The following is a 26,192-nucleotide window of genomic DNA, read 5'->3' as shown; positions in this document are numbered from 1 at the left end:
TTGACTTTACCTCATTGACCATAGCTCTTCATTACTCTGCTGCAATGGAACTTGGCCACTCCGAGCTCCACCTCTTTAACTACCAACCGCCCAGCCCTTCTCTCCTCCGCTCTTTCACTCCATTCTGCCTTTCCACTTAAACTCTGCTTATTATCTACTTACTCGTTTCTTTCGTCCATCCCTCTTCCCTCTTCTATCGGACTATGTCATCTAATATCCCTCTCGTCAATATGATTACTGTCACTGTACTTCCCCTCCGTGTTTCCTCACATTCTCCTCCTCTCACACCCCGTTTCCTTTCTCCTTCCAGTCCCGGCGATGATCACCAGTCACCCCAACACCACCATGGCAAAGAAGGGTCATGTGAAGGAGCTGAACTGCACCGCCAGGGGAGAGTGGCCCATCATCATCCGCTGGGAGAGAGGCGACACTGTCATTGACCCTGACCGCAACCCCCGGTACTCCATTACCACCAGTCCCAACGAGAAGACCGACGAGGTGTTGTCTACACTCAGGGTAAGAAACACTTATCTAGTGGTTGAAATCAGACAGCAGCGGGTTCATGACTCTTACTCTGTTGACAGATAGATTGTCAGTTTTCTCGGTTTTGTCTGTTTGGAGTTCTGAGTCAAGGCGCAGCTTGTAAAGCTCCCTCTGCTTTGAGCTTGTATACGTTGGTTGCCTGAGTGCATAGAAAACGGGTGAGATTACAAAGACTCCATTAACATCAGTCAGCGTGTTGCTAAAGGTTGGTACCAATCATGGCCAATCACGTCAGATCTTCCAATTGTTGGACATCTGTTGCTCCCTCTTCTGTGTGCAAGTTTGAATATATAGTTCCAGAGAAAACATTAAATCCACTGTTTAAAGAATGTATACATTATAAGGCCTCATGGGGGCAGTGGAACCGGGGTTGGAGCTGGACATCCACTAACCAGTGTCGGTGGTTCGATTCCCTGCTCCTCCACTCTGCATTCCGAAGTGTCCTTGGGCTAGAGACTGAACCCCAAACTGTGCCGTCAGTGTATGAATGGTGTGTGATAGAAAACTGTGCTGCGTATAGAGGTGGTGTATTAATGTGAGCAGGTGGATGCAGATTGTACTGTAAAGAGCTTTGAGTGGATGATAAGACTGGAAAAGTGCTGTTTGATGACTCATCCTGCACTCTGGGGCTTTTACTAATTTTGCGCACGATGATAATGCTTCCTCAATGTTGTAGCTCCCTCCCTGTTACTATAAATTCTGCCTGTTACCAACTGGTGCACAGGAACCTACACACTCTGACACATCTGCAAGGAGTACTTGACAATGGAGAGCTGGCTGTTGTCCGTGTTTAGTTTCTACTCACTACAATGGTTGCTGTGACGTACATTCAGCGCTTGGCTACTTTAGACCCCAATTATGACTATCTATTATCTATTACATTATTTCCCGGTAGTCTTTTTTCTTTCTTTTTTTTAATGAACATTCTTAAATATATGGAATTAAACAGAAGTCTGGAATAAATTGTTTGGTTCTTGCATGAATGAGGTCTGTGTGGTTACACCCTTACTAGTCAAAGTAACACACACAACACAGAGGGTCTGTAGAGCAAAGTGCGATTTTAGGTTTTTGCATGAATGCGAAAAAGTTAAACCCCCCCCAAAAAATAATTGTGCTCACCTACTACTGCACGGTGATTCACCTAAAAACAGAACAGGCATGTTGGAGGAAATAAACTCTCAATCCTCCAATTCACAAATCTGTACTTCACATAGTTTGTCTTCACCGAGTCAGAGCTATTTGTCTCTTTGACATTTTCTCTATCTACCTTTCTCCCTGCAGCTAAAGCCAGCCGAGCGTGAGGATTCAGTCTTCTTCTCCTGTCACGCCATCAACTCTTACGGAGAAGGACGAGGCCTTATCCAGCTCACCGTGCAAGGTAAACCACTCCTGCACAGATGCATGTAGGCTGCCATCTCTTCATACTGATAAAAAAACGACACAAAACTGTGCTTCCCTCTTTACCATCCAAATCTGTCTCTTTTTTTGCGCCTACCTTTCCCTCCATTGTCTTTCCTCCCTCCCTTTGTTCACACCCTCTCTTTTAAACCCTCAGAGCCCCCAGACCCTCCAGAGCTGGAGGTGCGAGAAGTGAAGGATCGCAGTATGAACCTCAGGTGGACACAGAGATTTGATGGGAACAGCATCATTACTTCCTATGATATTGAGTATAAGAACAAGACGGGTGAGTTAAAAGGTTGTATTACCTCTTTTTAGGAAAATTAATAAGTGAAAATGACCTTGAATTTAATCCTTCACTGATGATGCTTTTTTTCTGTTAGCTGACTGCCAGTTTCAAATTAAAAAATGCAACATTTTTTGAAAATTGAGAAAATGCAAATCATTTAATTTATCAAAAGTGTTTTTTGAAGTGGGAAAATGACAATTATAAATGAAAAACAACACTTGTCTATATTTCTCCTCTTCTCTGTCAGATACCTGGGAGCTGAAGCACGCCACTCGAAACATCTCCCCCTCCAACAATCAGGCCAACATCGTGGACCTTCACCCCGCCTCCGTCTACAGCATCCGCATGTACTCCTACAACGCCATCGGAAAGAGCGAGGCCAGTAAGGAGCTCACCATCAGCACAGAGGAAGCGCGTAAGTAACTTGACATCATTTTTTCATGTGCGTGTGCAATTTGGTACAGCTTGATTGAATTCATGGGACGGGGGTTTACCTTGGCGGATGTATGTGCTCTTCTGAGGGTCATTCTCGTTTTCCTATGTAAATGTGAGCAAATATGCTCTTATCCTCTTCTGCCTGTGGTGACACTGACATCTGTCCTTGAATAAGCTTTTTGTACGAAAAGTCTACTTCAGTGGAAATGGAAAACAAAAATCCTTGAAAATTGTAGACCAGAATAATTTAGGGTCATGAAACATGAAAGCCACAGAATATGTTTTCGACAGCAGCAGACTTCCACCACTCAACCCCTCTGTCTGTGTCTCTCTCTCTCTGCAGAGCCGGACGGTCCTCCAATGGAAGTGATCCTGCAGCCTGTGACCTCTCAGAGTATCAGAGTCACCTGGAAGGTAAAGCATTGGAACTATTTAAACTCTTACCTTCTTGTCCTGATCCATCTTCAGTGAATGAAGTTGATCATGCACCGTATGAATGATCAATACAGTCTGATGTGAGCATTGTCCCCTTTTTGTTACATCTGTCAGGCTCCCAGGAAAGAGCTGCAGAACGGCGTGATCCGTGGTTACCAGATCGGTTACAGAGAGAACGGCCCCGGCAGTAACGGCCAGTACAGCATCGTGGAGATGAAGGCCACCGGAGACAGTGAGGTCTACACACTGGACAATCTGAAGAAGTTTGCTCAGTATGGCGTCGTCGTCCAGGCCTTCAACAGAGCCGGCACAGGGCCCTCGAGCTCCGAGATCAATGCCACCACATTGGAAGATGGTGAGAGTCACAATAAGCCACACATGTACAACATACAGTATCTCAGCAGACCCACCTTTGATAAGAAGGTGTTAACTTATTATATATAAATGTCAGAAATCCTGATCTATTGACGCTTCATAAGCATTTGCCCTCAAAGGTCCAAGACAGCTTGAAACAATAGTTGGCATTATGAGCCATGTTCAATACATGTATTTAGATTTTCTATAAAATGGCTAAGCAATATATGATATTAAAGCCATCTTCTATGTTTTTCATCAAAGAAAAGTCACATGATTTAGTTTACAGTTAAAAAAACAAACACATTTAAGTGTGCGATATCTATTTAAGAGACCAGCAGCAATAACAGAAATACAGCAGGTTAAACAGCAGGATGCATTACACACAGGGGAAGAGTAAACTTTGATTCCTGTGAAATAACAGCCTCCCTCTGTTTTGGCTTTGATTCGCAGTTACTGCACTTTTTTTCTGTTGCAATTGTTCTTTTTTGCTTTCTCACTGTCTGATCTGTGCTTTGTATCCTAAAATGACTACTTTCCCTCTCTGCGCTCAACGAGAATGAATGCTGGCAGCAGGAATTAAAATCTTTTTTTACAAACCTCAAGGACACACAGTCTCATAGACACATTCAGCAGCTCTGCAGAGAGGTTGGAGTGATCCATGTGGAGGTCTTGCCATACAGTGTTTGACTCAGGGGGCAGATGATCTCAATGTTGTGTGACTGAACAGATGAAATAAAGAGCCACTGACTTAAACACAAATGCACTCAGGGAGCAAACACCTCTTCCTCTGCACAGTCCTGCATCTGTGAGGCTGTGAGTTCTTTTGACGACGGCCTCTCTTTTCTCACTTTTACAATTTCAGAAAGAAAGCTGCAATCAACAATAACCACAGACCAAGCAGCAACCCATTTAGCTGTATACTATTAAAACAAATCCACTGGATGTGGAGAAGTATAGGACAAGGGTTATGTGAGGTTTGAGGCGTCTTGTGGGAGAGATGGAAGGGGTGGGTGCAAAGCAGTGAAACCGTGGGACAACTGACTTCTGCCTTGTCCTACTGGACCTCATTTAGTTTGTTTGTGCATCAGCCTTGTCCCTCAAAGGCTTAAAATTACAAAGCAAGAGCCTTTTAGTGGTTTCGTATTAAGCAATATTTTCCACGGAGGCTGCATTCATCGACTTTGGCCTCTGAGGAGCAGGAGACATCCAAAACAAGCTTACAGCCGTCAACATATAAACAGAGATGAGCATTCTTCAAAGAAGTCTGAATTCTTTCTCTCAAGAAATATTTTTGATATGTTGATTTATCTTGATAAAGTAAATCAGGCACGCTGAGGGAACTTACTACGCGTGTGTGTTAAATTCCGTGCAGCTTGATTGAATTTAAGGCGGCTGCTGGGCCTTGGGGGAGATATCAGTGCCACTCTGGTTTACTTTTTTGGTTCGGAGCTGCAGACAATCTGTGCGCCATGAAAACACATTTCTTCAATACACGCCATCTTTATCAATCTCTATCATACATCATCCCCCCCCACCACAAACACATAAAGCTAAACACACACACTCACGCACAGGCGCACAAATACATACAGTACGTCACGTACTTGTCCACACAGTGAGCCGCTGGCAGAGCTCCATTAGTCCAGAGCAGACAGAGCCCTCCAATCCTTCCCCGTGGCTGTCACCGTGGCGACAGTGATATTGATGGCCATTATGATAATAGTGATAACAACAAGCATACTAAAAATAATTATAATTAGCATGTCTCTCTGTCCGTCTCCCTCTCTCTCTCTTTCCCTCTGCAAGCTTCCTGCTGTAATTATCCACAGCTGAGCGCATTGTCTCTCCGCTCCCTCTTTTCATCTTTTTCTGCCCTTCCCTGGCTCCCCTTGCTTTTAACTCTTCCCCCCTTCCTCCCTTCTTCCTCTGCCCCCCCCCCCCCCCCCCCCCCCGCCTCCTCCTCTCCGTTGCCCCAGTCCAAAAGCTGCCTTTCATTTTGTTTCTGTGTTCCCCATCTTTTATTTTTCTCTTCAAACGTGTGCACTTCGTCCTGTTCATTTAAGGCATCAACAGATTTTTTTTTTACTTTTTATTAATCGACCGTTTATTTATTAGACATAAGCCCAAATACAGACCATGTATTTGGTTCAAATACTCTTTCAGTTCCACTCATGTAAGTGTGACTCATGAGCAATATGTTCTTACACCTTCTAATCATTTTATTTTGGAGCCGAAAGGTTTGTTCATGCAGAACCCTGTTTCCGATTTCTAATCCTCCGCTCCCTCCCTTCCTCCGTCCTCATCCCCACCTTCTCTCTCCACCAGCTGCAGAGAAATTCCCCCTGGTGGACTTGGCCCAATCTCTCTCTTTTCACCGCTCTTGTCTTTCAGCCGGCTCTCTTCCTCTCTTCCTGCCCCTCCTCTCACAAGTTGACTTCTGTTCATCCTCAACAGTGTGCGTTATTCAAAGCGTGAAAGGCTAGCGGTCAGCGGTAGCCAGCAGAAGAGACACCTGGGCCGGGTGGGGACAGAGGGGGGCTTGTGCACGGGAAAGAGAGATGCTGGTTGTAGAGATGGTCCTATACATCAGGCTGGATGCATGTCATGGGCTTTTTCATCTATCACTGGCCTGTTTACTCACTTCAGGTTTGATATGGAAATGCCTCTTAGGGTTTCAGTGAGGCTTTACTCATTTAATTATCTATTTCTCAGCCTCCTCAACAGAACTAATGTTGAGGAGACAATGGCAGCCTTTGCATTAATGTGAGAATCGAAATCTAAGTTTTCCTAATAAACCTTGTGAATCGGGTTTCAGGGCAGTCAATGCAAACTCACACTGTCCAGCTAAATTTTCCAAGAACTTCTTTGGAGCCGAACTCCGTTTATTCTGACACTATGAAAGGTATAGTAGATAAACGATATCTGAAACAACAAGCCCCAAAGAAGAAAAAAAGATCCTCCTGTCAGTTTTTCTCATCAATGGAGCCCAAATGTACACAAATCAAATCAACAAAAATATGCCGGCATATTATGCTATAACAATAAACTTATGAGTAAACATGAAAACATAAAAGCAGAGAGGCTAACATACAGAACATCGGAACGACCAAAGTGTCACATAAATCTTTTATGAAGAACAACAAAAGAAAGGGGGAGGTGAAGCCGGAAAGACTTTTTGTAATTATAGCGATCAATACGACAAATTGGACTCTGCTACATATTTTATTGGACTGTTAACATCATTGTTACATTAAAATGTGTAAAGACTGATGGTAAGACATTCAGATGATCGGGTTTTTAATATGTCCTTCAGTATAAATATCATATAGCCTCAATGAAGAGCTGATACAAGCTGATACAGAATATGCTGTATATGTGATATTGTCATGGTGATATTGATATTTATGTGATATTGTTCCTCCAGTTTATCTGTGTATTCAGCTCAATCATCCAGAGTTGTGATTTTCTTTTACCTTTCAATGAATGGACCTGAATCTGTGAAATATTTACTGTAAGGTTAACTGCAGATACAGGCTTTAGATAACTTGTCTGACCTTTTCTCCCCTCTTCTCTCTCGCCCATCGTCTCCAGTGCCCAGCCAGCCGCCTCAGAACGTGAGGGCCATTTCCGTAACATCAGACGAGGCAGTGATCACATGGGCGGAGCCGCCCAGACTGACGCTGCACGGTGTACTGAAGGGATACCGCGTCGTGTTCTGGGCTGTTTTCCCGGATGGAGGTGTGTCTGGTCATCTCACCTATGACACCATGACTGGTAACTGGCTGGTGACCTTGATCTCAACATCCCTCTTTCTTTTTTGTCTGGCAGAGTGGGGCGAAATGCAAAACATCACAACCACCAGGGAGCAGGTGGAGCTCAGGGGCCTGGAGAAGTTCACTAACTACAGCATCCAGGTGCTGGCCTACACCCAGGCTGGGGACGGAGTCCGGAGCAACGTCCTGTACATCCAAACCCGTGAAGACTGTGAGTGCAATATGTTGGTGCCCATAGGTTTTTCCTTTTCTTAATTCAAGAGCACCGAGAGACTTTTGAAAATAAATACAAAAGTTAAACCATGGTAGCCTTGATCCTTCCACACAGGTAATCACAATAATAAACAGATCTACAAGTATATGTGATTTGCCTTCACCACATCTTTGGGGCAGGTCCACGGGTTTCTCTTCCTGGTTTAGGCAGCAGTGTGGGAGGCAGACAGCCAGAGGGGGTAGGGGGGGTCTTTGTAAGGTTGAGGTTGCTGATTAAAACCTCTTTGTGCTCTGATGTGCCATTACCAGTGCTAATGAGAATTAAGAACCCAAAAAGTGTGTGCGTATGATTGGTTAAGGAGCCTAAGGGTGTGGGTCTGTGCATGCGGATATGTGGAAAAGGATTGTGTGCACGCGCACGTGTGTTCATGAGCTATTGTTTGTGTGCAAGTCTCGCTCAGCACCCGGCACAAGGAGAGGGATTAATTCTTTGTGGCTTAGAAAGAATTAATTTTGTGCTTACACTGTCGGGCTGTGGATTACATCCGTATCCGCCTCTCTTCTCCCTCCCTGGGGCCAGGCAGAGGAGGAGGCAGGCGTCTGGAGATGGCGAGAATGAGGGAGAGAGGGGAGCGGGAGAGATAGGAGATTTTAAGAAGTGCATTTCAGAGAGGGCCTTTATTCTCTTATTCTCACTCTATCTCCATTTTATGAGCTGGCCATGCTGCAATAGCTCTTCAAATATGTGTATTGCGTTAGTCTCCGAGTGTGCGTGTGCACGTGTGTGCGCGCGCGAGTGTGTGTGTTTGTCAGGGGGCAAGCTGAGTGTCTCCCGTTCCCTGATGAGGGTTGACACTGTGTCCAGGGGCAACCTCTTCACATACTGTACGTTCAACGCTCTCTGTCTCTCTCTGTCTCATCCTTCCCCTTTGCCCTGAGTTCTCTCTGTAGCATATGGAAAAGTGTTTGCAGTGCAATTGTGTAAACAGCCAATTCTCCGCCTGCCTCTTTCTGCCTATGTCTCCCAGACACACAAAGACAGTAGGAATAAGAATGAAGAAGACATATTCAACATTCATTTTTTGTGATGGTCTTTCTAAGGGCTTCACACTGCTGGGGTCACAGCATTTGGCCTTTTGATAATGTCCATGTGTTTGGTTTTAATGAATGTGTTCACTTAGATTTTAACAGTGAAAAGGTTTTGTCTGTAAGAATCAGGGTGATCTGCCAACAAAAAAACAAATAAACTATTCAATGGTTGTAAACCTGAAGATATTAAAATTGTTATCATAGAAAATTGAGAAAAACAGAAATAAATTGCACAAGATTAGTAAGATTAGATTTAATCTAAAGTAGATGAAAGTGAACTACAAACACAGACTTTTGCAAACTCAATTGTTCATGATCGCAGTGATGTTCATAGCAGTTTTTAATTGTACCAAATAATACACAAGGCATTCTGAAATTAGAAAACAGAAAATGAAAGGTCCCTCCACTAAGTCTATTACTTTTCTCACAAGCAGTACAGAGTTCAATCACTGTTGATACGTTTTAATGGAAACAAGAACGAGGCAGGTTAACAAACTTCAGATAAGTCTGATAATTGAGGAAATAAAAAACACGACTGATTACACAAAAGCTACCGGACGGGTGATTAACACGAGGATGTGCTATGTGTCGGGACAGAAGCCATTTAATTCTGCTGAGGATCCGCATCAGGAGGGCAGACCCCAGAACATTGTTTCACTTTCTGAAACATTGAGAGGAGTGTATTTCAAAGTTTTCCTCCATTTCTCAGGGAATAATTCATGTATCGTGAAATCAATTTGGTGCAGATCAAAATAAAAATCCAGATCCAGTGAATTTAAATGTGGCCTCTTTCCTTTACTGAGTGCCCTTCTAGTATCACTCTGCTATCCTCTGTTTGCTAATATTAAGTTAGTTGCCTTGTTTTACCAAACATTTTTCTCTTTGCACGGAAGAAGAATCGTACTGGTATTCGGCATGCAGACTAGGAACTAAATGTTAGACCAGAGCTATAGAATGAAGTAGTAAATAATTAGTACAGAGTACCAGTAACATAAGGGTCGACTGCTGCAACTGGACAACTAACAAATGGACAATTTTACCAGTCACCCTTAAAGCGTTTAAGTCAGTATATTAATGTGCAGGGAAATCTAACTGGTTCACATTCTTCTCCGCCCTCTATCTCCTTCTTCTCTCCCCTTCATGATTCAGACCCTGGACCCCCAGCTGGCATCAAAGCTGTGCCCTCCTCCTCCAGCAGTGTGGTGGTGTCCTGGTTACCCCCTCACAAGCCCAATGGAATCATCCGCAAGTACACCATCTACTGCTCCAGCCCCGGGTCAGGCCAACCGGTGAGTTAGAAAGAGGGGTGCACAGAGTTTCAGAGGTGGGAGGCGGGTGAAAAAGGGAAAGGGGAAGATTATTCAAACGTGACTAGTGATGAAGGAGACAAGATCCATTTTAAATGTAGGATAAAGCCTCTGCTGCTGGATTTATATGATGCTATGATAAAGAAAATTCAGTTAATCATGACGTTGTTCTGCATTTGTGAATGTGTGTGTGGTCTAGTGCTGCAGTCTCAGCAAGATATGTGTGTGTGTGTGTGTGTGTGTGTGTGTGTGTGTGTGTGTGTGTGTGTGTGTGTGTGTGTGTGTGTGTGTGTGTGTGTGTGTGTGTGTGTGTGTGTGTGTGTGTGTGTGTGTGTGTGTGTGTGTGTGTGTGTGTGTGTGTGTGTGTGTGTGTGTGTGTGATGAGCTCTCCTCATACCGCAGTGTGTGTGCATGCAAACTCAACCTCCAGCTTCATTTGCATATCTGCGTCTCATCACGTTGCCAGGACAACCTCATCTGTTCATCAACGAGGGCCGAAAAAACAAGCCGACAGCAAACACACACTCTCACTTACACACAGCCACACACACAAATATATATATATATACGTACACACTCATATATATGGATCACACCAAGCGTGTAGAGGTACATACATATATGCAACTCATGTTTTTATGACATGATTGAATGAGTGAATTCAAAAGCAAGAAATATATCCTGCTTGCATACACACACACAAACAAATGCACACACACATGCACGATATAAATGTTCCTATCTAGAAATATACGTGCGTCTTCTCCTTAGTCTCCCTCATTCACAAATCACTCTCTCTCTCCTTTTCTTTATCTATTTACCCCTCTCTTTCTCTCCCCCTCTCCTTCAGTCTCTCCTTCTCTCTCTCTCTGAAGCCCCCATGCAGAGTTCGGGATGATTACTATGTAAATGAGTGCGACTGGAGAGATGGAAGGAGGGATGGGGGGGGTCAGACACACCGTGTGGGGAGTACTTTTGTTCCTCTTTTCATTATCTCGCTCTATCGTTCCCCGGATCACCGCTATCTCCACGCCGGAGGAATATTTTAATATCCGTTACAGCAACACACACTCTGTCACTCCTCCCTCCCTCCCTTCTCCTCAACATCTACCCACCCACCCATTCATCCATCCATCCATCCGTACATACATCTGTCCATCCCTCTGTCCATACTTCTTCCTGCAGTGGAGAGTAAAGGGACAAATGCACCGCGAGGAGAGAACTGAAGGAGACGTTGATAGACGTGAGAGGCGGACGGAGAAATGCAGACACAATGTAAAACAGAGGGGGGGTATCGGTGCATAGATGGAGGGAGAAGCGAGGAGTGGGCCCACAGATGACAGAGAAATGTGGCGAGGGACGGGGGAACGAGGAGAGGGATGAAGAGTGATGGCAGGACGAGAAGGGAATGATGGTGCAGTGGAGTAAAGGATAGTCAGAGAGGAAAACAGAGAGAGGACAGAGACAAGAGGAATGGATGATGAACAGGGAACACAGGGAAGTAATAAAAAGCCCAGTGGATTTCTCCATGACGGCCCGCGCTCATAAATGTGAAAAACAACAGGAATACTGGAAATCTATTTGCCCAGAATAAACCGTTGTGCAAACAACAGCCCAGCAGGCTGTAGGACAGCGACACAGCAGTGTCTTCGCAGATCTCACTGGTCTGCCACGTTTACGAGACTCTTCAAGCCATTTGACACTTGTATCACAGTCATCATGTCATCTGTGCATGAGTGACTGTCACTCAGAAATGTGAGTCAAGCTGGTGGGGTGTGGTAAAACTTGTGATTTAGACGGCAACACTTAATGTTAGGTGCTACCTTACAGTGAGCCGGCGTGAGATTTATGATTGTCTTTTCTTTTTTCATATGTCCCTGTTTAGACCAGGAGCACGGTAACGCAGGGGGGTGTTTGTGTGTGTGTGTGTCTGTGTGTGTTTGTGTAAAGCTTATATGGCATCTTTCTCAGACCAAATTCACAAAGTGCTTCACATAAATATAATAACACCACGAAGTAGTACTACACAATAACTGAGGAAATAAACCTGCAACAAAAATACAATAAAAACACATGAATTCAAACATTACAATGCACATGGTACACATGCACATTCAGTGGTTTTTTCATAGGCTTCAGTGGATAAACTCAACATAAGTCGTGTGTGTGTGGGGAGTAGGGCATACGGGTATAATTGGTGGGTAGGTGAATAGTGACTGACAGGCACTAAGGACAAGTGTGTGTGTGTGTGTGTGTGTGTGTGTGTGTGTGTGTGTGTGTGTGTGTGTGTGTGTGTGTGTGTGTGTGTGTGTGTGTGTGTGTGTGTGTGTGTGTGTGTGTGTGTGTGTGTGTGTGTGTGTGTGTGTGTGGTTGTGTGTGTATGTGTGTGTGTGTGCATGCATGCATGTGTTTTGAGGGGACAGTGATGTCTATATGTCTAGACAGCAGACACATGATCGGGTTAAACACACTGCAATTACACATCCACCTCCAGGTCATGTATGCCACTGTATATGTGTGTCAGTCTACTCCGAGTGCATGTCTGTTTGTGCTTGTTTGTGTGTAACCATTCCTCTCCCTCTGTGTCTCCTCTCCTTCTCCTCCCCTCTTACTCTCCTTTCCTCTCCTCCCCTCTTCATCCTCCTCTCCTCTTTCTCTTCTTCTGCTCTCCTCTTCATCTCCCCCCCTCTCCTCCTCTGCCTCTCCTCTCCTCTGCTCTGTCGATGCCTGCAGGAGATAGGCCTCATTAGCGTACGACTGTTCATGATATCTCTGACTGTCTCATTTGTCTGTCCCCCATTGTCTTCCTCTGTATCATATCTCTGTTTGCCCTCCCCGAGGAGAACAGAGGAGGAGAGGGAGTTGGGTTTTACTCCCCCCCCTACCCTCTTATCTCCCAATCCCTCCTTCCCTCCACACAGTTTTGCCTTATCATAATGTGCCTCAGAACGCATCCTCCAACTAATCCTCCTTCCTTGTCCTGTAGTTCTGACTGGAGGAGAGAATGCAGGGTTGGGTTCACATTAGAATGATGTTCACTCAGCCCTTCACATTACTCCTGCCTTTCCAGCAAAGTGACAGAATGATATTGTAACTGGCTTCCACCCCATAATTCACTACATGTTGTGTAGCACATACGATGCCGGGTTTTGTTGTCCGAACACACAAAGGGGAATGTGTAGTTTTACCTCGACAAAGGAGGTCATGTTTTCACCACTGTCCATTTGCTTGTTGGTTGGTTGGTTTGTAAGCAAAATTATGCAAAAACTACTGGACGGATTAACTTGAAACTTGGTGGAAGGATGTGGTAACAGTCAGGAAATAATTATTTTGATTTTGATGCAGATCCAGATGTTTAACATTATTTTTAACAATCATGGATCTTGATTAAATGTTTAGGGAACTGATAATTTGGTGCAGATCAAAATACAATTCAGGATCTAGTGAATTTGTATGTGGTTTCATGAGGGGACTGTTGTGTTATTGGCTTTCTAACTGAGTGACATTCCAGAAAATGTGTCTCAGCATCAGCATATTCATTGTTTGATTTAAAAGAAATACCTTTTTTTTCTATAATATTTCCTCTGAGCTGAGCACTCACCGATCCACTTTCTCTCCCCAGCTGCCCAGTGAGTATGAAGCCAATCCCGAGCTGCTGCTCTACAGAATCACCCACCTCAACCATCGGCAGCAGTACCTGATCTGGGCCGCAGCCGTCACCACGGCAGGCCGGGGAAACTTCAGTGAGAAGGTCACAGTGGAGCCAGCGGCCAAGGGTGAGTCCCCGTAATGAGACACACAGGGAGGTTAAAGGTCAGGGACACAGGATTCTTGTAGTTTCCAGGTAGAGATTAAACAATGTTTAATATGAGCTACATCTGATTGGATATGCTGATTTTTTTCCGATATAAAGGTTTAATTCAACAATTTTTTCAAAAGTATTTCAAGAACGTGTGGAAATTGAGAGAGTTTTTGATGTTTAGAGAGTTTTACTACGGGAGTACTCCTCATCTCAGCATGAGTTCCCCTGGAGGTCTGTGGACCTGCAAATCACCAAATCAGTTGTTTCTGGGCGGATGAAACATCACTCCTCTTAATTTCTTTTCTGAATTTCCTGCTTCTCTGTTTGTTCCATTAGCCTCAGTGTCTGCCTTCTCTCTCTCTCTCTCTCTCTCTCTCTCTCTCTCTCTCTCTCTCTGTCTCTGTCTCTCTCTCTCTCTGTCTCTCTCTCTCTCTCTCTCTCTCTCTCAGGATCTGTTGTGACACAGCGTAGTGTTCCTCTTCAAGCCTCTTATCGACAATGCCATGAACTAAATATACATCTTTTCAAAGGAGGCTTTTCTCTCCATCCCTCATGACTCTGGGAATCGTGTAAATGATCCTCCTCTTACTCTGTCGCCTGCTTTAAATCTCTTTTCTGCCGGCCTTCCATTCTGCTTATGTGTAGCTGCCTGTTTTGACATTAGGTGCGCTACTTATTTTAGAGATCAGAGGGCACCGGCTAAACCGCCGGCAACCAGGGAAATGATAAGACAATGAGCAAAAAGGGAGGACAGCAGGAGGAGGGGGAAGAAAAAGAGGAGAGAAAATTAGACGACAGGAGTGGAGTTAACTAATACACAAGACAATAGAGAGGCAGAGTGTTTAAGAAAATGAAGAGGGCAGTTAAATCAATAGGCTTTGGAAGAATAAAGGATTCCGAATGAACAGAGCGCCGTTTCCACCATCACATCCTTTTCCTGTTATCCGTTCCTTTGACTGCGGGGTGCAAAAGTTAGTGAGATTTTGTGCTTGTACGGGCGGGCGCCTCCGCTGTCGGTAAAAGCCAGTGTCCTCCTGGCTGGCCCACTCAATATTTCATTCAGCCTTAACATAAGTGCACTAGAGCGCTAGCATTAAGACACCAAGCTTGAGAAAGAGGGAGAGAGGGTGGGGGAAAATACCAGGTTTATGTACCTGAATGAAATGGATTGTTTTTTTCCTTGTATTCTTTTTCATATCCTACTCTTTGCTTGACAATGTCACATTTAACAGATTTCTCTTCCAGCGTGTGAGAATCGCAGGAAATACAATGCACGCTGCCTTCTGGTAAATGCTTATTGAAAGAATCCAAAATGGAAAACAAATCAATTTATGCGTTCCGTGTTACACGTCTCTGTGTATTGATCAAAACGTTTGTGAAACCTCGGCACAGCACTTGGTCTGAAAATTGTTTATTTGACAATGGCAGGATTATCCGACCTGTACATATTAATTAGGCCTTTGCTTTGCTTGTGTTATGTGTTTGAGTTTTAATTAAATTAGCTTTCTTGGTGTTTTCGGTCAATTTCTCTCTCTCAACACATCTATCCTTTTTCACGCCTCTCTCCTTCCTCCACCAGCCCCGGCTAAGATCCTGTCATTCGGGGGAACCGTGACCACTCCTTGGATGAAAGAGGTGCGGCTGCCCTGCAGCTCAGTGGGAGAACCAACACCAACCATAAAATGGACCAAAGACAGGTAAGAATCCACCCCAGAAATAACATACTGTCGTAATAAAGTGAGAGTTTATCTCATATGATTGTCAATCATACAATAAAATATCATACAGTTCCATAAAACAAACTCACCTTAAAGTGCCTGTATTATGCTTACGCCTTATCTGGAGTTCATGTCTGAAATCATCTCCATATAGTCAATAGCATGTGCAAAGTATATACAGTGTGAGGAAGCTTTAGAATAAAAACTTGCAGGTTTTAAATGTCTTGTTTAGAAAGTGAATCTGGTGAAGCAGTTTGTTCTTTTTGACTTTCAGGATCCTAATATTGTCACTGTAATGCACTTGGGCAATTTACACCCTCCTGTTGTAAAACACTATGACAACAGAGCAGCTTTTTCACATTAAATGCATGAGAATCAGTCTCCAAATGTCCTCTCATGATTCCCTCTGTCTCTGTCAGTGAGGACACAGCCATCCCAGTGTCTCTAGATGGACAGCGTCTCATTATGGCCAATGGGACACTAGTGCTGCGCTCTGTCAAAGCTGAAGATTCGGGTTACTACACCGGCACGGCCACTAACACGCTGGGCTTTGACACTATTATAGTCAACCTTTTGGTTCAAGGTAGGAAAAACATGTATTTTTCCCACTGAAAAAGACGAAAAGATTCTCCTATGATAAGCTAAGTATGAGTAAGTGAGTGGTTTACTCAGAACTCTGTGTTTCTACCTCAGTCCCTCCAGACCAGCCTCGTCTTACCGTCTCCACCACCTCCACCTCCTCCATCACTCTGGCCTGGATACCAGGAGACAACGGAGGCAGCTCTATCAGAGGTACATAAACACGTCTTTCCATCTGTCTTCCTCTATTCTCACATCTCTTTCCTCTTGTCTGTAGCCCATGCATCTAAATCTGACACTATACAGATTTATGAGGTTTTTGAAGTTGAATTCATGCTGTATATATAATGCATATGACTGTATATGACTGAAAAAGATTTCCCGATGACCTCTGATCTTAGTTTACCCTCTGTCGTTGTCATTTGTCCCTCTTTTGTTTACGTGCCTCTATTACTTTATTGATTTGCGTCCTGGTTTTATATATCCCTGTCTGTTTGATTATCTGACGGTTGGTGATTTCTGTATAAAGATGGGTGTGGCGTGCGTGTGCCTGAATGGCCAGGCATGCGAATGTGATTGCTTTCCTTTGTCCGTGTTGTTTGTCATGTATGAGACTGTTGAAAGGCTCCGCTCTGTGTCTCCTGCACCAGAACTGTGGCACTTTCGAACTAATGGCTTAAGCCAGAACTGGACCCAGAGAGATTCTCTTATTGTGTATGTTTTTACGAAGAAACCATTGAACCATTAGAACGAATGCATTTTTAAGTTCTAACAATATATGTTTGTGTTATTGGTTTGGGTCATCACTCTGCCAGGAAGGCCTGGAGAAAGGGACTTATTTGCACAGACGTAGGAAGTAATATAAACTTTTGTGCAAATCGCGTGTAATGGGTGTGAAGCTTTGTATTCAAACAATGATCGGCTTTCAAATTAGTATTTGCAAGCATCACCCAGTGTCTCATATATCCTTGAAGCCTATCAGTATATCTCGTATGTTTAGCAGAATGCCTGTTTGTCTGTGAAGCCATCTGCACAGTGTCAACAGTGGGCAACGCTGAAGTTCACCCTGAAGGATCGCTTTTGAATTGCTTCTGCAGACTATTCCTTTTCAGATACACTAATTTAGCTTCCTTCCTTAACAACGGGATAGTCTGCTTTTGGAGCTTGCATTAAAACAGATATAAGGATAAAAGAAAAAGAAATGAACCAACCCTGGATGTTACTGTTTTATGTTCTCCTCTTTTCCGTGGCCGACAGAGGCTGACGATAAAACTTAGAAACAAACACGGCAGGATCTGCACATGTTAACCCTTCTAATGTTTTTGACTTTATCCGAGCATCTGTTAGAGAGAGAGAAGAAAGAATGGTACAAAGAAACGCTGAGCAGGAGACATTCATACATACATAATAATTTACCAACGGAGGGAGACAGACAGAAGGGGATTACAAGGGAAGTGTCTCCGAGCAGGAGGGAGTTGGCTCTCTGAGGCAGCTGATTATAAAAACAGTCACCATATTGCATAGCCTCATTTGCATAGATGCTCAGTCAGCGCCATCCCAGTCTTGGGGTTTGTAGGTAACTAATGGCAGCGCAGACTGTCCTCCAGTCAGCGCCGCCTATCTGCGCGAGAGGAGTACAGTCTGACACTGTCATCTAGTGGTCAGGAGAGGTATCAATACCATAAGGTCTGTTGGGGTTGTAGCATTAAAGAGTTTCAAAGTCATTATCATTGTGTCTTTCCTTGTGTGTGTACAGGTTTCGTGCTGCAGTACTCTATAGACAACACAGAGGAGTGGAAAGATGTGTTCATCAGCTCCAGTGAGCGCTCCTTCAAACTGGACAACCTGCGCTGTGGCACCTGGTACAAGGTGAAGCTGGCGGCCAAGAACAGTGTCGGAGCCGGACGCATCAGTGAGATCATCGAGGCAAAGACTCACGGACGAGGTGAGGAGTCGGGGTAGATGGAGGTGAAAAGGTTAAATTCACATCTTCACTTAGAAGGGAGGATCACCTTTCAGGGAATAACTTATTATGAAAGTCCTGTATTTATTAAAAACATATTTAGCAAATGAAACCTCGTCTGATTTGAATGTATTGACAGTTATTATATGTATATTATTTATATATTGATCATTATAAGTAAAACTAAATTTAAGTGAAACCATAATGTAAATAAGTCGGGCGCATAACTGTGCCAATGGCCTAAAGTCTCCTTAAGAAAGACCCATTCAAAATCATTAGATCCAGATTTATATTCATAAATATCAGACCCCTAAATATGACAGATATTAAACAATTTGGATCATGAATTATTCTCTAAGAAATCATTAAAAATAATCAATAAAAAATGCTCAGTCTCACAATGTTAAAGAAAGTTAAGAAAAATAAGAATTCTGGATCTTCAACCATGATAAGTATCTCCACCAAAATTGTATGAGTACTATTGAGGCCTGACCCATACCAAATCCTTCCACTAAAATCCATGGTAATCTGTCCAGTAGATTTTGGATAATCCCCGCTAACCAACAGACAAACAAACACAAATGAAAACACAACCTCCTTGACGAACTCCCACCCCTGATTTTGTCGGTTGTGCATATTAGTTCAGTTACCAAGCAAGACACTGGCATTGCTGAATCACCACTTCTGCTTATGACTTCTTTTATTCTCCAGTTACCTGTTCTCTGTCATCTGAACCGGCACTGAAGAATAAACCATAACATTGCTTCTTTCCCAGAACCCCAGTTCAACAAGGATCAGCCGGTGTTCACCCACATCAACTCCAGCCACGCCCGCCTCAACCTGCAGGGCTGGGCCAGTGGAGGCTGTCCAATCAGCGCTGTCACACTGGAGTTCAGACCCAAAGGTGCGTCACTGCTTTTTCAATTTTCTGTTGTTTTTCAAATTTGATGTTATTGCACAACAAATCAAATAAATCAAAGCATGTGAAACAAAGACAGGTATTTCTAGTGTTGAGGAAACCAAGACTTTTAATGGATAATAATAATAAGAAAATAGGTTAATTGCATCACTGCTGTCTTGTTGCAGGAACGTGGTCATGGCAGAATGTGCGCACCAATGCCACCATAGACGTGTTCCTGGCCGAGCTGCGTGAGGCCACCTGGTACGAGTTGAAGATGAAAGCGTGTAACAGCGCCGGCTGCGGCAACCAGAGCTCCCAGTTTGCGACACTGGACTATGATGGCAGTGAGTGGAAGACTCTGTTTGACATTCTATTTGGATAAATTATGGGTTTTACCATGAAACTGGGAACCTTAAAATCGTGTTGTGTAAAGGCAGGAACTAATCTCTGCTCGTCCTGGGTCGTCCTGCAGGCACAATCCCACCCATCAAATCCCCCCTGGAAAAGAACGACGATGTCAAGAAGCTGTTTTCTATTGGCTGCCCTGTAATCCTGGTCACTGTGGGTGTTGCGCTACTCTTCATCATTCGCAGGAAACGCAAGGAAAAGCGTCTGAAGAGACTAAGAGGTGAGGGAAGAAGTAAAACAGAGAGGAGACAAGTGGTGCGAATGAATTTGGCAGGAAGACCGCAGAGATTCCTGAAGCAGAATCCGACTTCAGAGAGATTCTCAAATGAATATATTTTAAAAGACTGATTGTGTGTCAGGAAAAACAATAACTTGTTCTGTTCCCTGTCTCTCTCTAGATGCCAAAAGCCTGGCTGAGATGCTGATCAGGTAAGGCTGCTGATTTCCTAATCCCTCTCACCAAAGTATTTCAAGTAATTCAAAAAACAATTTCACAGATCCACAGTTTGCAATTTTCTCAAAGCTGTGAATGTGTGTGTGTGTGTGCTTGACTTCCATCTCTGAATCAGTAAGAACAACCGCAGCTTTGACACCCCAGTGAAGGGCCCCCCCCAGGGCCCACGGTTGCACATAGACATCCCCAGAGTGCAGCTGCTGATTGAGGACAAAGAAGGCCTCAAGCAGATCGGTGAGAGGAAGAGAGAAAGACAGAGAGAGATGTTGTGTGTGTCCACGCAGGAGGGACGGATCAAATGATCTGTACGTCAGATGTGTTTGTGTTTTCTTCTGTTATATTTGTCCTGTCTCTTGCAGGTGAGGACAAGGCCACGCTCCCTGTGACAGACACAGAGTTCAACCAAACGAACCCTCAGAGCTTCTGCACAGGCGTGTCCGTCCATCACCCCGCCCTCATCCAGAACACCGGCCCTTTGATTGACATGTCAGACATCAGACCAGGAACCAGTGAGTGCTTTCGTCACTGACCCTTTTGTCATCCAACCAATATCTCTACTGCTTAATACTTGGAGGGTTGCAGGGGGAGCGGGAGCCGGAGCCCATCCCAGCTGACATTGGGACATGGGTTCATCCTGGACAGATCACCAGTGTATCGCAGGGCCAATATTTAGATACAAACACATTTTCACATTCCAATCTACGGTCAATTCAGAGGCTGCGTCCCAAATTAATTGCTAATCACCACATAATCCACTATGTATCGAGTTTGCCATTTTGTAGTGCTGACCTCGTTTTCAGTGAACATCTTTGTACCTAACCGAGCTATATATAAAATCATGCAATGGGCTTGAGGTGTTGACAGGAAGGAAAAAGGATGAAAGACGCCAGGGCAGCAGGAATAAAACCAACCTGTGGACGTTGCTATGTACATTTTTATCAAAATTGTTTAATTCTAAAGTGTAAGATATAGATTTAAACTGTGTTGTAGGACTTTCTACCGGCCGAAGTTGTTGCTGTTGTTGTTCGTCACAGTTCTTGCAAAATGCGCCAAGTAGTGTCCGAGTTTTTTCTTTTGTCCCAGAGGTCACAATATAAGCCTTTACACAGAAGTCCCAGTATAGTGACTGGGGGTTGGTGAGTGATTTTAGATATAGCAAGTCTTCAAACAACCCAACCTACATGTCAATGGACTGTGGGAAAACACGCAACCATGGAGCCTTAGTGCCACCCTCCATTTTGTCAGTAAATGTAAACACTAACTGAAGTGTTGGAACTTGTAGCCCAAATTCCTGTCTCATTAACAAGTCTCTTATTTTTCAACCAAATTTCAAGAATAATAATTTATGAATCCCATCTACTTCATCACAGATGAACACAATCACCGTGGCCTGAGGCTTGCAAAGGCTTGTTCATTCCCCTGCCTCTGTGAAAATGCACATCCTTATTATTTTTTCATCCATTTACCACCAGACCCGGTGTCAAGGAAGAGTGTCAAGTCGGCCCACAGCATCAGGAACCGCTACTCCAGTCAGTGGACTCTGACCAAGTGCCAGTCCTCCACGCCCGCCCGCACTCTCACCTCAGACTGGCGCACAGTTGGCTCCCAGCATGGCATCACTGTCACGGAGAGTGACAGCTACAGTGCCAGCCTCTCACAAGACACAGGTTGGCCCAATGGGGGAAATTACACATTGCAGCCGTTAACGTGGACATTTAGAAAAAGTTCTTATTTGTGCGTTTGCTGGCTAAAATGTGCTGACCTTTATTTTTCTTTCATTCCTGCTTCATAGATAAGGGTCGCAACAGCATGGTGTCGACAGAGAGCGCCTCCTCCACCTACGAGGAGCTAGCAAGAGCATACGAGCATGCCAAGCTGGAGGAACACCTGCAACATGCCAAATTCGAGATCACAGAATGCTTTATCTCTGACAGCTCCTCTGACCAGATGACCACAGGTACCAACGACAACGCAGACAGCATGACGTCCATGAGCACGCCATCAGAGCCTGGTATCTGCCGGTTCACTGCCTCGCCACCTAAACCACAGGACTATGACCGTGGCAAGAATGTAGCAGTGCCCATTCCACATCGCGCCAAGAGTGAGTGAATTAAAAAAAAAAAATCACTTTGCATTCAGCAGTTTCAATAAATGTACAGTGAAAATATTCATAATTCGCAGCATTGTGAATATTATTCACAGGGTTTGGCTTTAAAGGCAGTGTTATAAAATGTGGATTTCCCCCTCCAGGTGACTACTGCAACCTCCCCCTCTACATGAAGTCAGATCCCTTCTTCCGAAAGCAGTCGGAGCATCATGACCCATGTCCAGTGGTTCCACCGCGTGAAGCCTCTATTCGTGGCCTGGCCCAACGTGCATACCACACCCAGGGCCGTCATGTGACTATGGACTCTGCAAAGCAGCAGGCCCTGACCATGGGCCACTCTGGCCTGTCCAACCTCACTTCCTCTTCCTCTGGAGGAGCAACAGGAGGTTTTGGTGGAGGCAGTGGGGGGATGTCTGCTAGCTCTAGCAGCTCCACACTCCCCCAGAGGACTCTCACCATGCCCGGCTCCTCGGCCTCAGCGGCCCAGAATGCAGCGGCAGCTGCTGCTGCCACTGCCGCAGCCGCTGGGGCATCATCCAGTGGCTGTGGGGCAGTAGGGGCCACAGGAGGGACCCCTGGAGGAGCATCCTCCTCCAAGATGGGAGGATCCAGAGACTCTCTCTTGGAGAGCAGCTCCTCGGGCTTAGGCAGACTACAGAAGCAGAGGGATGGAGGGGCAGGGGCCTACTCCAAGTCCTACACACTGGTGTAGCCTGCCATCACCGCGGCCTGTCACTGTAACTCTTTATAGAATGCTGGTCAAGCCGGCAGTTGCCTGGAGCTTCTATGGAGAAGTAGGGTGAGGAACATACACATGCACAGCTGACCCGTCAGTGCCTGCGCTGTGCCAGGCTGCAGGGGGCTGGTTGGGTTCCCATCGACACTACTGTATGAAGGGGTCAGAGTTGGCTCTCCACAGCACAGGGGTTTGCCTTTCTTTCTGCCTGATTGCTTTCTATTATTATTGTCATCTTTCTCTCTTCTTATTTCATCACCCTGGAAATCACTTGCCAAAACATTAATGATTTTATTCATTCACTTCATATTTTCATTTTCTGGTAAGGACACTGTACTTATGCACAAAATGCTTTCACCGTGCACTGTCTTGTCTTCTGCATCAAGACAGTCGTAGAATGAACTAGCTTGCTTGAGTTTCACACAGACAAGTGTTAAGGTTTTTAGGTTTTTAACTATTTTACTTTTCTGGTCTCTGATGGAAGAAGAGCTCTTATCAGCATTGGGGAGGCTTTTACAGTATGCATAGACCACCAGGCTTGGGGTTGCACTGGCTCTGAGAGGTTACTCCAGCATGGATTCATACATTAAAGGCAGTGGAAGGACTGTGGTCTCAATACCAGTTTTGAGACAAGGGGGGGATTTTTCTTATACATGCAATGGATGACACAGCTTATTGGTCTTAATTGATGCTATAAACAGAGCTGATAAAAAATGTCAAGCTTCGTCAAATGAAAGAAGAATCAAACTTTTTGGGGGGTCTTCTGTTTATTTTTCTGATGACGGAAATATAATCTTGTGCACTAAGAAAAAGTCAGAATGGATCCCAGTAACAAACCTTCACAAGCCTGCGAGTGTGTGTGTGTGTGCGTGTGGGTGTATATGTGTAAATATATATATGTATACATGTGGCAGGCACACACCAACAGTTTTTATTAAGATCAATCTGTATGCTGACCTCTTTACACCTGTGTCAAAAGGGAAAAGACCCCCCCACATTGTTCATTTTGTACCGGTGAAGGGGATTCTGGGACAGTAACGATGATGCGTACGATGTAAACACCATGATCCTAATTTGGTCCAGCATTTCGACCTTTGTCTTGCTTTGTGTGATTGACGGCTTCACACAGGAAGTGGGGAACACTGAGGAGGAAGTTGCCAGAAAAACTAGCAAGTCCAGATGATAAGGAAGAGTTTGCTTTCTGAGCGAAGAGAGACCCTCTAACGATTCATCGAGGTGCCACAATACCATTATCATTTCAACTCATTTTCCCCTTTACCCATTTCATCCCTTTCTATCCATCCCCATCTTCGCTTCTCCCCACCCAGCCCTCCCCCCATCATATCCATACAGTGTCACTGTGACCTTCTGCTAGCATACAGGCTAGTTGAAAAGACCGACTGAGAGATGAGGTCCAATATGCACAGAAACAAGGCAGAAATGCTGTTTGACGTTCAATCACAACTTGAATGGGGAAGTACAGCAACATTTATAGAGATGTATACAAGAAAAATCATATTTGTATGAAGTGATCTGGAATTTATGAACGGACAGTGACTCTGAGATTATAGACAGGCATATATTAAGTGTTAATAGAATTGCAGCTGTGTTGGGGAAATGGGGAGGGGGGGTTACAAAGCAGAGAGACACCATTTTTCTTCAAGACTAAAAGATGAGTTTTCAAGTCCCTCCACCTCACTGAAATTGATTTTGAGCTTTATGAATGGTACTGTAACCGTTTTTCATTTTTCCCATTTCTTCTCCCAAAGCTTAATCCCATAACAAGGATTGTTCCAAAAAAAATAAAATAGAGTTGCTCCAAGTGTTTTGCAATGGTAAAAAAGTAACATCAGGGCTCTCGCAATAGAAAAAATAAAAAGATATGATATATGTTTGTTTTCAAAAGTATGTACATATATATTTCTATTCAAATATATAGCAAATATATGAATAATGAAAAAAAAGCAGAGAAATATAGAAACCGTTCTAATTGAAAATATATATAAAAGATCACAAGACAATCGCTCAGAGTGAAAAACTGCAAGTCGGAAGGAAGGAAGGAAGGAAGGAAGGAAGGAAGGAAGGAAGGAAGGAAGGAAGGAAGGAAGGAAGGAAGGAAGGAAGGAAGGAAGGAAGGAAGGAAGGAAGGAAGGAAGGAAGGAAGGAAGGAAGGAAGGAAGGAAGGAAGGAAGGAAGGAAGGAAGGAAGGGGGAAGCTTAAACGGGTAGCACAACCACAGTCAAGAGATCTTGGAGAGAGAGAGAGGAAACGGTGTGAAAGAAGGTGAAACTGAGGTTTGAGGAATGGTACAATGCCCCTTGTGATTTTGTAAATGTTCCAGCTGCGGCTCCCGTGCGGCAGCTGAGAGGACAAGCACAGTGAAAGTCGAGTTATAGTGTGAGATTGTGTCGCTGGTTAACTGTGGTCTACGGCTCAGTGCAGAAAGTGTGGTGTTGAAAAAGAAAAACAGTCAAACAAGGACAGCCTATACAGTGAGTGAGCCTGTTGTAATATGTTGTATTGTACCTTCCAAAGGTGTGTTCACAAACGCAATGCCATTGTCTGAGTATGAGTTCACACACAGACCCGGCAAGTATTTCTGTTTCTTACCTGTGTCATAGCGAGTCCTCTCCAGGACCGCTGCCCATTCAACACACCACACAGTCAAACTGCTCATACATGTATTCACGTTCCCTTTGATTTTAAATCAAGACAGGAGAGAAATGAGCTTTGCTTCCCATTGCAGATGGTTGTTCCACTTCTCATTTTGGCCTTTTACGTTTCAAGTTATGCAAAGACTTGTTTGGGGGGAACGGGACAGGCCGGTTTTTAGCAACCAGAAAACACAGGCTTCCTTACTCTGGTCGTTTGGATATTGGATGGAGTGATGAAACAAATTGCCCACCCTGCTTTCCCAGTGAAGTTGTTAAGCGTATAAACACTGATCCACCGTCAGTTTGTACACAGTAAATGTACTGCCAATCTTGAAGGAAATTTCCACCCTGATACTTTTATACTGATTCAATCAATGTGATCCAGAAGGTACTCTCAAGATTATAATTTTTTAGGAGTAATATATATTTTGTTGTATTCTAGTACTTGAATACTGTGTTGATTTAGGCCTTTGAAAAATCCTGGACTTTTATAATGGCCTTCATTAAACTAGATTATAATAGTTCTTAAATGAAAACAAGTAAATAATAGATGTCGGTCTATTTTGGTTTAACTTACAAATATATGCTGCTATAAATAATAATCTATTATTGTATTCAAATCTCAAATGTAATAGTTGATTTCAAAGCAAAAAACATTATATATTTAACAACAGTTCTGAACACACTGTAATTTAACAAGAAGTATTTATTTATTTGACAATTTGTGTAAGATTTTTGCAATTCCTGTAGAAGAAAATGGATTAAGTACTTAACATACCAAAAAAAGGAGATCATTTAAGTGCAGTTAATCTTCTTTTCATTTTAAACGATAACTGGGAAACTATGAGCAGCAGCTTATCTCAACAGTTCCCAAGTTATCTTCAGTGTTTCCACGATTTACGACGTTCAAGTGATGCAGTAGCATTCGGGTGGATTTTTCCTTGAAGTGCAGAAGCATTCTTTCAAACTGACTCAGACGGTGTTTGTGAGGCCAACTTCACGTGCTATTTCCACCACCTTTTCCACATCTG

At 44.0% G+C, this 26,192-nt stretch overlaps 1 protein-coding gene across 2 annotated transcripts in view; it reads left to right on the top strand.

Moving 5' to 3' along the window:
• LOC128439888 (cell adhesion molecule DSCAML1) overlaps positions 1 to 24,566 on the top strand; it is a 93,422-nt gene extending 68,856 nt beyond the window's left edge. The window contains exons 13-35 of one of the 2 annotated variants that reach the window (XM_053422384.1): positions 311 to 516; positions 1,825 to 1,921; positions 2,099 to 2,227; positions 2,478 to 2,645; positions 3,009 to 3,079; positions 3,215 to 3,455; positions 7,049 to 7,195; positions 7,286 to 7,441; positions 9,682 to 9,821; positions 13,462 to 13,615; positions 15,221 to 15,338; positions 15,779 to 15,942; positions 16,053 to 16,151; positions 17,695 to 17,883; positions 18,677 to 18,805; positions 18,988 to 19,146; positions 19,275 to 19,430; positions 19,609 to 19,639; positions 19,780 to 19,898; positions 20,024 to 20,173; positions 21,137 to 21,331; positions 21,457 to 21,765; positions 21,915 to 24,566. In XM_053422384.1, coding sequence (XP_053278359.1) covers positions 311 to 516; positions 1,825 to 1,921; positions 2,099 to 2,227; positions 2,478 to 2,645; positions 3,009 to 3,079; positions 3,215 to 3,455; positions 7,049 to 7,195; positions 7,286 to 7,441; positions 9,682 to 9,821; positions 13,462 to 13,615; positions 15,221 to 15,338; positions 15,779 to 15,942; positions 16,053 to 16,151; positions 17,695 to 17,883; positions 18,677 to 18,805; positions 18,988 to 19,146; positions 19,275 to 19,430; positions 19,609 to 19,639; positions 19,780 to 19,898; positions 20,024 to 20,173; positions 21,137 to 21,331; positions 21,457 to 21,765; positions 21,915 to 22,483 — 3,896 coding nt within the window. In that variant the 3' untranslated portion in view covers positions 22,484 to 24,566. Of the gene's footprint in view, positions 1 to 310; positions 517 to 1,824; positions 1,922 to 2,098; positions 2,228 to 2,477; positions 2,646 to 3,008; positions 3,080 to 3,214; positions 3,456 to 7,048; positions 7,442 to 9,681; positions 9,822 to 13,461; positions 13,616 to 15,220; positions 15,339 to 15,778; positions 15,943 to 16,052; positions 16,152 to 17,694; positions 17,884 to 18,676; positions 18,806 to 18,987; positions 19,147 to 19,274; positions 19,431 to 19,608; positions 19,640 to 19,779; positions 19,899 to 20,023; positions 20,174 to 21,136; positions 21,332 to 21,456; positions 21,766 to 21,914 lie in introns of both variants that reach the window. The other variant, XM_053422383.1, reaches the window with a different exon arrangement.
• The last annotated feature ends 1,626 nt before the right edge of the window (positions 24,567 to 26,192 follow it).

The sequence above is a fragment of the Pleuronectes platessa genome, chromosome 5 (assembly GCF_947347685.1).
Source record: "Pleuronectes platessa chromosome 5, fPlePla1.1, whole genome shotgun sequence".
In the NCBI taxonomy this organism is placed as follows: domain Eukaryota; kingdom Metazoa; phylum Chordata; class Actinopteri; order Pleuronectiformes; family Pleuronectidae; genus Pleuronectes; species Pleuronectes platessa.
Note: the sequence above shows the minus strand (reverse complement) of the source record. Positions and strands in the feature narration are given on the sequence as shown.